Genomic DNA, 15,955 nt, shown 5'->3' with positions numbered 1-15,955 from the left:
TTAGTGCCTTCTTAGTGAGCATATCAGATTTTACACACCCTGATCAGATTTTCGTCAGTTAGTCTCAGTTTGATTTTATGTACGTACCAGTGGAAAGATCAGATTTATAATGACAAGCCCTCAGTTTTTGTGTATATACAGGTTGGAATATACATGTTGGAGTGTTAGCTGGAGAGGCTAGGACTGCAGGATGGATGGCTCGGCTAAGTGATCCAACATTCATGATATATTTATGACATTGTAAGCAAACAAATAGGGCAGAGACACTCTGTGCTAATGTCACCATGTCAAAGCCATACTGAAGACGTGAAATATCTGCGTATCTCGGGGCTGAATAGCCGCCATTGTATCTGCCTAATGACATTATCTAGTAAAATTTGGAGAGAAAGAGAAATGGCAGAAATGAACAGTACCATTGTCTGGCGTGTTATTTAAACAAATTGCGAGTGAAAAGGCAGCGAGGGAGAGAAAGAGGCTGAGGGAGAGAAGCCTTGGTAAATGAAAGGTTACGATTTGCCCCGTGTGTTTGTATTGTCAATAACTGGAGAAGGCTGTCAAGAAAGTGGAGAGATAAAGGTCAATAACTCTGACAAATGTGTTTGTATTTGTACACTCCTGCTGATAGCACCTCACCGCTCGAGCCTGTGTTTGACACTTCACAACAATAACACAAATATCTGGGCTAATAATAGAATAGTAATTATTTTAATTGAACCACAGGCAACCTGTAACCAGCCAGCAAGCCACATGTCACTCAAGAGTATCAGAAAACCACACATGGGATGTTTCTGATAGAGAAGTGCAAACAGCTGAAGATTATGTCTACAGATTATTATGTATACTCTTTCACAGCCTGAATGAGTTGTTACACTATATTTTACTGCTGGTGTAAAAAAGTCAGTGTTCCATGATTTAAGCCTAACTTTCTTTCTTTTTCTAATCATTTTAAGTTGTGCTTATGTATAGTTACTATTTAGTATATTTAGTCTATATATATTTTATGGCAATGGTCATGATGGCAGACTTTGGTGTAGAGAGCCCTGATTCTTTTGTAATAGCAGGATAAGGAGGCATGTTTAGCGTATGTGCTCTGTTGCTATAGGGACCCTGGATCTTTTTGACAGGTTTATCTGGTGGATTAGGTATGAGGTGTTAACTCTCTTGGTTAGGCCACGTGTTGGGAAACAGTTTCAGAGAAAAATCATGTCTTGTGTGTGTATGTAAATATCCGTGTTTGAGCAAACAGATATTTAATGTTTGCTTGTCAAATGTATTTTAGATTTGTTTAATTGAAGTCATTAGTTTGTCATTTTTTAAGGTGTTAGGGTGGCAAGAGAACCGTCTGGGATATATAAAATACTGTACTTATTTTTTTAAGTCATTTTAGTATTTCGTGTTTGAATACTTTTAGTGCTTAAACAGACATAAGTTTCATCATTATAAATAAATGTTTGTAATAAGCATAATATACAGTATATGCAAATAGAAACTGGAATAAAAATGACTGAAAATGAGAATTTCAAAATAAGGTGTTTTAAGAGTATTTATGTTTGACTTAAATAAAAAAAAGAAATAAAATAAAAAATAAAATAAAATAAATGAAACGTATGGAATAAATTGGCTGAAGTAGCAGGTCACGTGACGTGTGGTGTTTAACACTTTTATTACTGTATTATCTTTTTTAGATTATTATTATTTCAAAAATAGATTTAGTGTACTTAAATGCTTTTATGCGCTCTTCAGAAATAAAGAAATAATAATAATAATTATTTATTTATTTACAACGAATAGTTTTCGAGAGACAGTACGAAAACGGGTGGGAATAAAGTGGCGACTGTGGCAGGACAATGTCACACTGTACGCCATGTTTAATATATTGGGTCTGTTTTTAATATTTTTGTGGTAATATATTATATATTTTGTATGTTATATTGTAAAATATGTATGTTTATATTTAAAAAAGTATTTATAGTGAAGTCAAGGAACTAAACAGTAAATGTAAATACAGTTCCAGTACACTGCAGAATGCTTATATCACTGAAAACTAGAACTGTAGAATAAACGGTTTCGACTGAGAGGAAAAATCATTTAAAGATGCTTGTCTGTACTGCTGTGAGTAGGTATATAAGGCATAATACTATTTTAGTGGAAATATTAATTCCTCAGGGAAAGCTAGATATTTTTCTACCTTCTTCTTTTCAGTGCCGGCCATATTACTTTACGGTTTACATTTCATGTGATTATGTAAATGCAGAGCCGTTTCTGTGCATTATGGGCAGGCGCATTGTCAAAATCTTTTGCAAAGCAGTCAAGTAGCTATTTCTGTATTCTCTTATTATTTCAGAGTGCAACAAAGAAAGGCTTTTGTTTGCAGTTTTCCCCTTAAAGCTCCTCTCTCTGTTTCGTGACTTGCTACTGTCCCCTAGTGGCGGTCACGTCCTCTTCTCTCCTGGTTAAAGGTGCTTTTACTGCTCTACTGCCTGTGTGTGTGTGTGTGTGTGCGTGCGTGCGTGCGTGCGTGTGTGTGTGTGTGTGTTTCCGTGTTTCCACTGGCTATCAAACTCAAATATTTGAAGCACACATTTGTTGCATTGCATGTCAGAGGGCTCTAAAGGTCCAATTATGCGTGTGTGTGTCCACAAATGTTTTACCTTTCAATGGGAAGCTTAATCAGTGTCAACAAAAACAGGAACCCTAATGCTGGGCATCCATTGTGGGGCTGTAACTCATGTCAATAAGGCATTGTTTTCTCCCAGTGACACGTCGAAACCCAGGCGAGAATGTTATCAGACGATTGGAATAGGGCGTGCTGATAATTGTGCTAAAATGTACCTATGATTATTTGGACAAGCCCAGTGTAAATGGTACAAGGGAGCAGCTCTGATATCCACCCACAGTTCTGCAGAGCAAATAGAATAGAGTAGAGTTTTAAATTAAACAGTCCCAGGTTAGTTTTTATTTTTTTTTAGGTTACTTTAATTTGTAAATATATGTTCTTAAATATTTTGGTTTTATTGATTAAACTCCTATATATTAATCCTTTTCACCACTTTGCTGTGCTGATTTTATAAGAGCCCTCAATAATGGAGAGGGTTAACCGTGTCTACTGACAGTTCACGGATGTGAAGTCAAGTCACTCATGTCAAATGACCAATTAAATGGAGTATAGAGGATGGCATGCTGGCCTCTACTGCCTAAAGCCTCATGGGAGAGCGATCAGATGGGAGTCCAGACATGCTCGCCTTCATACCTCAACTATTTAAAATCCCCATCATTATTCATTACAATGCTGCGTACAGAGACAGTTAAAGAAGGTGTATTTAAATGTATGTGATCATTTTTTAAACAGTACATTATAAAACATATTAACATAAAAATATGTAGTAATATCTATGTATTTAATAATGTCATGTTAATAATCATAATATTTTAATTTATATACAAGCAACATAAGTAACATTTTGCTAGAATGTAAATTTTTTATGTACATTATATATAAAGTATTACTCATATATAATTATTTTATTACATTATAATTATGTAAGATTATAATTATAATATTTTTATAATTTTAACATTTGTAAAATTATATGAATTAATTGTATGTATAAATGTAATATTTTCTAGAGTGGTGAATATACAATATTATAATGAAATACAACTTATTATACTTATATTTAATATTACCTTACTATTTTAAGTGGTAAAGACTTTTATTGTAATACATATTAATTAATTGTGGTTTAATGACCTGATTTTTTTTCTGTATTTGCTGGTGAACAGCTCTGTTCACATAGATCTCTGGCAAAACCTCACACCTGTGCTAGTGTTTAAAGGGCTAATATATTTGCTTAGTCTTTAAGATCCAAATTAGCGAAGATTGATCAAACGTCATAAGGATTAGCGTCCCATTTGTCCATGCAAAGCTCCTTTTCTTTTCTGTTTACCGGTTGGCTTTTAGCGTTCACCTCTGACCTCGGACGTGCTGTTTGAAACTGCATCGAGCCTTCAGTCCTACAGATAGCCTGCAACAAATTAATCCCATCACTAATTCCTCCTGACTATCTTCTGTTCTTAATACACTTGCTTCAAACTTTTGGATATTTCTGTACTGGCAGTACAGCAGGTCCAGACTGAGTAAAAACGTATAAATCATGTTACGTGTGTGAAGCAGATATTCAGTGTTTGTTGGTCAAAGGTACACTTTTTCTTTATGTTAAATCAGTCTTGCAGTCAAACTATTAGTATACGTGTTTTGCCAATAAAATCTATAGCTAACATTGTTCAAATGTCATAAGGATTAACATCTCATTTCCAAAGACTATGAGCCCTTTTTAATCCACACTGGTTATAGCATAGTTTTAGATTTGCATTCTACAATGAGAAGCACATCCACACGGCAGCTAAAGGTGCAGCAAAATACAGTGTGTAGTCTCTACACTTAAAATGACTTACTTGAATTACTTACTTTGATTCAAATGTGTATCTTGCCATATAAATAATAATCTGATACATTAACACAATTATTAAATCAAGTCAAGTCAAATTTATTTGAGTAGCACTTTTAATAATATACATTGTTTCAAAGCAACTTTATAGAATCCAGGACCAACAGACAAAAAAAACCCAAGCCAAGTGCGAAAATGGCAAGGAAAAACTCCTTTAAAACTACAGGAAGAAACCTTGAGAGGAATCAGACTCAACAGGGACCCCCATTCTTCTTGGGTGGCCTGGAGATTAATATATTACAATATATTATAATACACCGATCAGCCATAACATTAAAACCACCTACTTGTTTCTACACTCACTGTCCATTTTATCAGCTCCACTTACCATATAGAAGCACTTTGTAGTTCTACAATTAATGACTGTAGTCCTGTAGTCCACTGTAGTTTCTCTGCATTCTTTGTTAACCCCCTTTCATGCTGTTCTTCAATGGTCAGGACTCTCCCAGGACCACCACAGAGCAGGTATTATTTAGGTGGTGGATCATTCTCAGTGTTGTGCTGGTATGAGTGGATAAGACACAGCAGCGCTGCTGGAGTTTTTAAATACCGTGTCCACTTACTGTCCACTCTATTAGACACTCCTACCTAGTTGGTTCACCTTGTAGATGTAAAGTCAGAGACGATCGCTCATCTATTGCTGCTGTTTGAGTTGGTCATCTTCTATACCTTCATTAGTGGACACTGGACGCTGCCCACGGGGCGCTGTTGGCTGGATATATTTGGCTGGTGGACTATTCTCAGTCCAGCAGTGACAGTGAGGTGTTTAAAAACTTAATCAGTGCTTCTGTGTCTGATCCACTCATACCAGCACAACACACACTAACACACCACCACCATGTCAGTGCCACTGCAGTGCTGAGAATGATCCATCACCTAAATAATACCTGCTCTGTGGTGGTCCTGGGAGAGTCTAAAAAAGTATGTAGAGAAACCGATGGACTACAGTCAGTAATTGTTGAACTACGAAGTGCTTCTATATGGTAAGTGGAGCTGATAAAATGGCCAGTAAGTGTAGAAACAAGGAGGTGGTTTTAATGTTATGGTTGATCGGTGTATATTACACACTTATTATTTGGCTGTTGTGTTAATGTAATACATTCTGAGCATGTAAAGCTGATTTACCCCATTATGTTTAATGAAGTCATTACTTTCAATGTAAATTGTCTATAGGTGTGAGTGGCTAAGTGGCTAGTAGAGTGTGATTTTTCCCCCTATGTCTAGTGATCACCAAGTGATTCAGCCACACCCATTTTTTGAAAGGTATAAAATCAACTCTATAAAATCAATTAATGCTCATGGCAACAGCTTTGAAAGGGCTTTTACTGTTACATCATGACTGCACCCTTATGCACAACATGATCCATAAAGTCGTGGTTTGACACGGTGAGTATAGTGTGGAGGAAATTTACCAGCCTGCACCGACCCTGCTCCCAACTCCATTACACATTTGGGTTAAATTAAAAGACTGATTGTGAGCCAGGCGTTCTAGTCCAACATCAACATGACTAACCTTACAAATGCTCTTTTGACTGGTTGGACACAAATTCCTACAGACACACTTCAAAACCATGTGGAAAGCCTTCCCAGGAGAGTGAAAGCTGTTGTAGTTTCAAGGACGGGAGGTGGGGTTGGTATTAATGGTCATGATTTTGGAATTGGATGTCCAGCAAGTTAAAGCTGACATGTTCACATACAGTTTTACCATATAGTGTTTTTACAGGGAAGGTGAAGGACAGATTTTTGACTTTCGAACCTGCTTGAAACTTCCAGACTGTGCCGTACACTAATGAAAGCTCTTGTAGGAATAATAAACAATTGAATTCTGCCTTTTTCAGGGGCGAAGTATGTGGATAGATGCACTAGTGCAGTGCCTGTATGTTCATGCGTGAGGACATACAGCTGAAGTACAACTACAGCTCATTTACAATGCTTGTTATAGACGTTGTTAATTTTTATAACTGAATTTAATTTTCTGTTTTGTTGGGGTGTGAATTTCAAGGCGCATTGATTCTCAGATGAAATACTGTAGCACAGGTGCGATTTATAACTGCTAGTTACGGAAAAGTATTACTGGTCTCCAGGGAAGCCAAATGACTTTTTACGGCCGGCCTGAGTACGACTATGCTGATGATGAAGAAGCAGTTTTCCTTATGTCTATTCCATTTAATCTCCTCCGTCTTCTTATTCTGTCTCGGATCTTCTTGTCGCTCTTTCCTCTCGTCACTGTCATGCTTAATCTTCAGTTTTGGCACTGCTGAGCTCTTGCAATTGAGCAACGACTTGAGAATGCCCCTGATGCCCAGTCCCTTTAGTCATTTTTTATAATGTATTTTGTATATTTTATAGGCAACATCCAAGTGTGTTATATCCTAAATGGACCTATTATAAAGAAATGATTTGAACTATGTATTGGCAGGTAAAAAATCCAAAGTGCTGACATTACCTCTCTAAAAAGCATTTTCTCGAGTGTCGTTCCAATACCTAATAATGTGCTGTTTACCTTTCCATAAATATAGCACCTGTGTTTGCACCTGGTACTTCGGATTTAACTCATTTATTTAAATAACAGAGTTGTGAAAAACTAATATTATTTTTATTAATAATATTAAGCCATATTTAGGACATCTGGGACAATTGTCTGGACATCTTTTTTTTCTGACTTTAATATATAGACAAATCTTTTGGGGCATTTGTTCTTGTTTTTGAATTCATGTGTTACAGCCACAACAATTCCTAACAGGTGTAATAAGCCAGTTATATAATTATATGCACCCAATTTTACAGCAACAGTTTAGGGAAGGCTCTTTCCTGTTCCAGCATGACTGTGCCCCCCCCCCCCAGACATGAAAAGCTTGGGTTTTTATTTTGTTTTTAATGCATTTTCTCCCCTTTTTCTCCCCCTTTAGTGCGTCTAATTGCCCAATTGCATCATGCTTCCTCTCCGCCTATGCCGATCCCTGCTCTGACCGAGGAGATCGAAGACTACCCACGCCCCCTCCGACACATAGGCAGCAAGCCGTATGCATCTTTTCACCCACACATTGACGAGTGTTGTGCCACCTAGCGTTGTGTACGGAGAGACACACCCTAAGAGCACTCTTTCCTCATCTCTGTGTAGGCGCCTCTAATCAGCCAGCAGTCGTAATTGCACCAGTCTGACAGAGAGAGACCCATATCTGGCTTAGTCCCGCTTAGTCTGAACAACAGGCCAATCGTTGTTCATGTGGCCGCTCAGCCTCAGCCGGCAAGGCAGAGCTGAGATTCGATACGATGTATTCGAGACCCCATCTCTCGTTGCAGCGTGTGTTTTTACGCTTTGGAGTGAATAGGAATATCAGTTGTGGCTTTCTTGACCAACATCAGTGCCCAGCATTATTATTATTATCTGGGCACAGATTCCCACAGACATACTTCAGAGTCTTGTGAGAAACAAGCGCCTACATATTCCACTAGCACACCAACACCGAGATTCTGAACTCCTCGGTTTAAAACTTGACGTTGCCACCGGTCATCTGGGTGCCATCTAGCAGGCATAGTTCTGCTAGGGTGGGATGTCCGGACTATGTGGGTGGGGTCTTCAAACGATGTGTAAGAACACTGATTAGCAGACACTAAATTGGGAGAAAATGCATAAATAAAATAGTAGTGTAGTGTGTGTGTGTGTGTGTGCGTGCGTGTGTGTGTGCGTGCGTGCGTGTGTGCAAACCAAAAGTCACACAGCAACATGAGTCTTGGTGATATGGGTTCAGTCCTTATCTCTTGGCACTGTCTGTGAAGATTTTCTTTTTTTTAATTCATCTGTGTGCATGTGTATACACTTTAGGTATATCAGCCTCTTAATAATATGCAGAAGTTGGACTGGGTACACTTCATTTGCTTGGTGTGACCTGGAGTGAATGTATTGGTGTGGCTTTCTGTTTAAGCTGTGTACTCTGCAACCAGTGTCTCTGCATGCTGTTATACCCACCAAGAGCAGGACATTGATGAAAACAAACGAATGACTAAGTTCTTTCACAATGGAATTTCTTCGTTTTGGTTACCATGAGTCATTAATAAAGAAATGGTCAGTTTAACACAATGTGATGTGAGTATTTTGAGAAAAGTATTTTTCTTAGTCGTTTCAGATCAGCTAAACATGCCCATGTTCCAGATTTTTGATTTACATTTTTTGTTTCACTCTGCTAATTGAATAGCGGATTATAAACATGTGTACACTCCCGATTCCCAGTGATTTAATGACTTAGCTTGCAGTGGCCCATTCATCATATCTCCTAATGAGCCAAGATGTACTGACAAGTCAGTCAAGGCTCGGAGTGCAGCCCTGTCACTTTCCTTTAGCACACACTGCTAACCAAGATTTCATCTCAGATAAAACAGGCCACAATTTGCATGTTTTTTTTTTTCTTTCTTTGGGAACTTAGGGATGTGTCTAACTGGCTGGTTTAAAGCTGACTACTTAAAAACGTCTTTTTTGTTTTTATTGTCTTGGTTATTATTAATAATCAAATAAAGACTGTGTAATATCGGAATTAATATAAGTTAAATTAAACTGTATGTGTTAAAAAAAATTTAAATTGTGTGTTATGTAGAAAACTGCCCGGAATCAATGTGCCTGAGGAATCTGCTTGAGTTCTATACTTATTTTATAAAGACACAACACTGTTACATTTTTTATTTTATTCGTTTATTTCTTTTTTTATTTTATTTGTTTTATTGTTGTGTGTGTGTGTGTGGGGGGGCTTTTTTCTTATTAATGGGCAATTAGAGCTTGAAATAATGTTATGTTTTAAAGCTCTAGCTTTACAAATGATTTTTTGCTGCTAAAAATATTAAAATTACTGTTACTCCGAAACCCTGATCTAAATAGGTGCATTTAAGTACATTATTAAATATTATTAATAATATAATAAGTATTTATAATAAATATATAAATGCCCTGCATTCATACATACCTATTCAAAGTATGAATTCAGTTTGTAAAATATGAATGCTATGTAAATGCTAAATTATTATTATTATTATTTTTTTTTTTATACTTACTGATGATTCAAGCCAATTCATGGTAAAATTAGTGTTCGTTCAGTGGACATGCAACCCAATACACATCAATATGATTTTACATTGCAAATAGGCTTTTGGTCTTGATTGCATTTTTAAAATTTTTATTTTATTTATTTATTTATTTTAATTTATTTTTATTATTTTGCATTTCACAGTTTAGACATGCAGAAAACTTTCAAAATAAATGTGTGGACCAGAAATAAATGTGTGGACTGTGGCAGGCATCTGATCCTACAAAATGTAGTTTGTAGATAGGCTAAGTATGATGGATAATTTGTATGTAATATAATTTATATAAAATATAATATATATAATATACAATTTTGTAATTTAGTTACATAAAGTCACCACATCATCTCTTGTGGTCATTTGCAAATCCAGGGTGTGATAGTGATTTATATTATGTGCCATGTACATTCAAAACTAAGAATCCAAAAGCTTCTATGGCCGTGTTTTGATGGGATCCTATTGCAGCCGAGGTCTGAATGATGTTGAATCAACATTCAGGGTAACCTCTCTCCTCCAAAATTTTTCCGTCTTAGGTAGGAGTGAGCCATCGCTTGTAAAAAAGACAAGCCAGCTTGCTTTACTAAAACTTGTCATGCTGCCTTTACTGTACATCATAACTGAATTAAAGAATCAGTGCTGCTTTTGCATGCTGTATTTTGCTCACCTTTTTTCATTTACAAGCACAATAGAAATCTGAGGAAAAACAATAAAATTAGGTAAAACAGAGAAATGTAAGGCTTGAGATTTAGTGCGTATACAGGGTTTTGTTGGGTGAAAATGATACTCGGTTGTTAACTTAAATTTATATCAAATTATCTTCCGCAAGCCAAAGAGTAAAAGAATGAAATTATACACCAAAGAAATACTGAAAATGCATATTTTGAAATTGGTATACTGTTTATTGTTAACTTATGATACAAGGCTCTGTTCATAACTTATAAACCAAAATGTGAGATGCAGTCAATACAAGAAAACCAATTTAACTGCTTAGTTGGATAACAATATGTGTCCAGTACTGTAATAAAATGTCATAGAAATTTCATAATCTGACAGCTGTGCACAGACACCGTGCATAGACATATGCACAGTTGTACACATAGTGTCTTCAATAATAAAAACATTTTTTCTTGCTCTTTTGTTTTAGTGGGCTTTACTTTTTATGTGTTGTATATTATTTGTTTTTGGTAACGAAAAAAAACAACCTGCTCAAATCCTGCATGTACTGCATCATTGTTAAAGCATTATATCAGTGTATAAGCAGAAAAAAAACAATGACTGAGGGTAGTGACAGGGTAGGATTCTCAAAGTTTCTGTATTAGACAATGAACAAGACCTCAACTCCATTAATTAAATTTGGAATCAAATTTGTCTTTTCATTCAGTTAGCATTTTGTAAGCCCCCTAATTGGAAAAAAGTCTATACATTTTTATTTATTTATTTATTTTTGCAGATTTAGTTACAGTATGTGGGTGATGTGGTGGTAAAATACACTAGCCCACTACTACTGGGATCTGCACAGTCGAAACAGATATTATTGAGTAAGTCTGTGGGGGGTGGAATGGCCGAACAGCCTAGCCATTTGAAGATGCACTCGTTGGTGCATTCTCAGTGCTGGTCCCATGCCCAGATAAAAATAAGGTCTGTAGTGCCAGGAAAGGCATCCATTGTAAAATCAGGTATGTGAACCAGAACGATCCACTGCTGATTCACTCACACTTACTATCTTAACCGCTTATTCAATTAGGGTCACAGGGGGTGCTGGAGCCCACACAGACACGGGGATAACATGCCGACTCCACACAGGAAGGACCCGGACCGCCCTGTCTGGGGATCGAACCCAGGACCTTCTTGCTGTGAGGCGACAGTGCTACCCACCGAGCCACCATGTTGCCCGTGCTGAATTAATTACTCCATAAAAACACAGAAGCAGCTGAAAGAATAACAAATATTTTCCCTAGTTGTCTTGGTCTGTACTAAATATAGCTCTGATATCAATGTGTTTAATGGTCACAGATGTACAGTACAATAGAAAAAAAAGTCATCAGAAATACATTGCTTTTAAATGAGTACCCGACTCCACCCTTGATCGGTTTACATAATGGAAAATTCTAACCAAATAATTACAGACAGCTGAACCTGGAATTTATTCCATCTATTCTTACTCACCATGTTTATTCTGATAACACTGTGTCAGGATCTGCTTTTGTACTCTTGTGGTTAAAGGTTTCCAAAGATCTGAGGTAAGTATGGAATATAACACAGCTGTGATACGCTTAAGCTACGTCCACACCGCAAGATTAAGTTCTTAATTTAAATAATCTTCTTAATCTCGTATTACCATTTCATGTGTTGTGTCTGAGACAAGCTTGAACAGATCGTGCTGCTGAACCATTCTGCATGACAGCACTCACATTCAGCAGAGAATACACAGACTCCTTTTATTCCTACAAGGGCCATCTGAACATTTTCAGCTCTATTCATTTTTGTAATACTTACAGATAAAAACTTAAAAAATAAATTGTCAAATGATTCAGTTTATTTTCAGTGGGTATTATATGTAACAAGATACATTTTGTTGGGATTTTGATTAAATGACTTTTATAAAGATAAACAGTGGGAGCAAATGTGTATTAGTTAATGCATGTATTCATTTTTGCATTTACACATAATTTAATGAATTTATTTTAATTGTGCATTAAAGTTCTTATTAATTAAAATAAAGATAGTAGGTCAAATTACATGTCAAATTACATGTAATTATTTGTAAAGCTTGTAATACTAAATCATTTAAATGACACCTAAATGACTAATCAGGCATAACATTATAACCACCTTCCTAATATTGTGTTGGTCCCCCTTTTGCTGCCAAAACAGCCCTGCAACTGTGATGCACTGTGTATTCTGGCACCTTTCTATCAGAACCAGCATTAACGTCTTCAGCAATTTGAGCTACAGTAGCTCTCTGTTGGATCGGTCCACATGGGCCAGCCTTCGCTCCCCACATGCATCAATGTGCCTTGGCCGCCCATGACCCTGTCGCCGGTTTACCACTGTTCCTTCCTTGGAGCACTTTTGATAGATACTGACCACTGCAGACCGGGAACACCCCACAAGAGCTGCAGTTTTGGAGATGCTCTGACCCAGTCGTCTAGCCATCACAATTTGGCCCTTGTCAAACTCACTCAAATCCTTACGCTTGCCCATTTTTCCTGCTTTTAAGACATCAACTTTGAGGATAAAATGTTTACTTGCTTGCTAATATATCCCACCCACTAACAGGTGCCGTGATGAAGAGATAATCTGTTATTCACTTCACCCATCATAATGTTATGCCTGGTCGGTGTACTTTTTATAAATGTTACTTATTATCACAGGTATTATTACAATTTTTCACATTCAGTTTGTTTTGTGGAGCTCAGGTAGCGCAGATCCACTGAGATGCGGGGTTCAAATCTCGGCAGTGCTATCAGCCTGTCGGGCATGACACAGACATGATTGGCTGTGTCTGGTGGCAAAACAACAAGTCTTTGCGAGGTGCACTTGTGAATGCACTCTTAGTGCCTGTCCCAAGCCCAGATTAAAACAAAGGGTTGAATTAGGAAGGGCATCCGGTGTAAACCCTGTGCCAATTCAGGTGTGCAGACCAGAATGATCCACTGTTTGTTTATTTGTGTGTGTTTGGTTTACAGTTTTGAGGGTTTTACGTTATCTGCAATATGGTAAAATATAAATCACTGTACAGTATACAGTAGTACAATGTCGCATTAGAAAAATACCAAATCAAACTAAAAGCAGCAAGCTTCTTAGCAGCAAGAAGTGCATTTTTAGCAAGTCACAGAGCCTGAAAGGAAATGTATTGAGCTTCGGAGTATCTAATCATTTTTGTGTAATAATGAAGGATTAGCCTCACCAGGGGCACCACTACTGTGGGATAGCTTGAGTTTTCCTCTCTGAGTTCTGAAAGCAGTTGGAAACTGGAGGTCGGGGCTTTGCAGAACTGATCTATAGTCACAGATGACGTCATGGCACTACTGAGCCAGGTTTTGGACTCGAGGTAGAGTTTTCAGCAAAACATAACTGATGTCTTCTTGAAATGCTGCAGTCGAACTTAAAAAGATTTAAGCAACAGAAGACTGTCCCCTTAGACAGTAGCAGAACGCACCATGTGTAGAACTGCCGGTCTGTCAGAGAGCCAGACGAAAGACTCGCTTGCCAAAATGTGCCAGAGTGAAAACAACAGCCTGTACTATGTATATTGGGAAGGCTTATACAATACAACAGTATACAATATTAGTAATTGTATCTAGTGGAATTTGTGCCCGTTAAAAGTCAGGGTCTGGCTTAAAATCAACTTCTTGATTAATTTCAAAGGTATTCACAAGGGTTGAGGTCAGGGCTCTGTGCAGGCCACTAAAAATTCAAACAATACAAAAAACCTGTGTATGGGTTGTATACTGTATACTAGGACACAGTACACCGATCAGCCATAACATTAAAACCACCTCCTTGTTTCTACACTCACTGTCCATTTTATCAGCTCCACTTACCATATAGAAGCACTCTGTAGTTCTACAATTACTGACTGTAGTCCATTTCTTTATCTACATACTTTTTAGCCTGCTTTCACCCTGTTCTTCAATGATCAGGACCCCCCACAGGACCACTACAGAGCAGGTATTATTTGGGTGGTGAATCATTCTCAGCACTGCAGTGACACTGACATGGTGGTGGTGTGTTAGTGTGTGTTGTGCTGGTATGAGTGGATAAGACAGTAATGCTGCTGGAGTTTTTAAACACCTCACTGTCACTGCTGGACTGAGAATAGTCCACCAACCAAAAATATTCAGCCAACAGCGCCCCGTGGGCAGCGTCCTGTGACCATTGATGAGGGTCTAGAAGATGACCAACTCAAACTACAGCAACAGATGAGCGATCGTCTCTGACTTTACATCTACAAGGTGAACCAACTAGGTAGGAGTGTCTAATAGAGTGGACACACTGCTGTGTCTGATCCACTTATACCAGCACAACACACTAACACACCACTACCATGTCAGTGTCACTGCAGTGCTGAGAATGATCCACCACCCAAATAATACATGCTCTATGGGAGTCCTGACCATTGAAGAACAGGGTGAAAGCAGGCTAAAAAAGTATGTAGAGAAACAGATGGACTACAATCAGTAATTGTAGAACTACAAAGTGCTTCAATATGGTAAGTGGAGCTGATAAAGTGGACAGTGTGTGTAGAAACAAGGAGGTGGTTTTAATGTTATGGCTGATCGGTGTATTTAGTATGACACATCAAAAACGTTGTTAAATAATATAGATTTCATATTTATTATTTATTATAAATAAAACTACACATTGAAACACCAGATTTTTTTTACTACACCCAGCATACAAAACACTAGTGACACTTGTGCTCCGATTTTTTGACAGTTTTACCAATTTGTCAATATGAAAATAACAGCCATCTGTGGATAATAGCGAAGGAGGCGATGTGCAGGCGGCTGTTCTCGGGCCTTTTAAGAGCACTAGGGCCGGCCTTTCTCTGCACTAATGGAGCAGGAGAAAATGGCCGTGTCACTCCTGTCAACGTCTAGCGCTTTAAACCAAGACAGTGTTTGCCTTCCACCCAGGCCAATAATTCCGTGCCATTAAAAGTGTACGGAGGAGGGTCTACCGAGGAATAGCTTTACACCCGTCTTGCATCGTGCTTGAATTCCCCCCAGCCCACCTCTCCTAATTCCACATCACTTTTTCACAGGAAACTTTTGGCATGGCTTGAAAGCATAACGACCCGTTGCGCTCCTAAAACGATCATAAAGTCAATCATGTGGCCAGAATTACCTAGCAATCTCAGTAAGCCGCTCCCGCTTTCACCAGCGTGTCAGAGGTGTTGGGATATACGTTGCGAATGCGCTTGAAAGGTAAAGGCTGAAACGGGGGCAGGCTGACGACCGAGGATACTTGTATCTTTGACATCGTTTTAGGGTCAGGCAAACAGCTGTTCTGCAATTATCCACATTTAAGGCATTCAGGGGTGAACTAATGATTCACCCAAACTGCAGAGAAAACAAAAATGTAATTCCAATGTGCTATTAGCTGCTGACTCGTCTTTAGTTGATTATAGGTATAGTTACTGCTGTCTTAGAGATATTATTAGGACGCCAACTTTGATACTCAACTGTGTTTCTTACATTTTAAATAAAAAAATAAAAGCTTTTAATAAAGATTCATAGTTTATGATGTTATTTGTGGGCTATTAAAACTATAAACACAAAAAGCATCCAGGAATTTTGTCAGTTATTGTTTCTTGTCCATGAGGTTCAATAGAATTAACTAAATCCATGAATTAATCAATGTACGTT

General features: G+C 37.7%; 1 protein-coding gene across 1 annotated transcript in view; it reads right to left on the bottom strand.

Annotated features, from left to right (window-relative positions):
• cdin1 (CDAN1 interacting nuclease 1) overlaps positions 1-15,569 on the bottom strand; it is a 164,737-nt gene extending 149,168 nt beyond the window's left edge. Inside the window, exons 1-2 of the mRNA XM_063006732.1 lie at positions 15,468-15,569; positions 6,583-6,817 (exon numbers count right to left, since the gene is read on the bottom strand). Coding sequence (XP_062862802.1) covers positions 6,583-6,817; positions 15,468-15,569 — 337 coding nt within the window. The remainder of the gene's footprint in view (positions 1-6,582; positions 6,818-15,467) is intronic.
• Between the last annotated feature and the right edge of the window lie 386 nt (positions 15,570-15,955).

Source organism: Trichomycterus rosablanca, chromosome 13 (assembly GCF_030014385.1).
Source record: "Trichomycterus rosablanca isolate fTriRos1 chromosome 13, fTriRos1.hap1, whole genome shotgun sequence".
NCBI classification, from domain to species: Eukaryota; Metazoa; Chordata; class Actinopteri; order Siluriformes; family Trichomycteridae; genus Trichomycterus; species Trichomycterus rosablanca.
The sequence above is the reverse complement of the archived record's forward strand: the minus strand, read 5'-3'. Positions and strand labels throughout refer to the sequence as shown.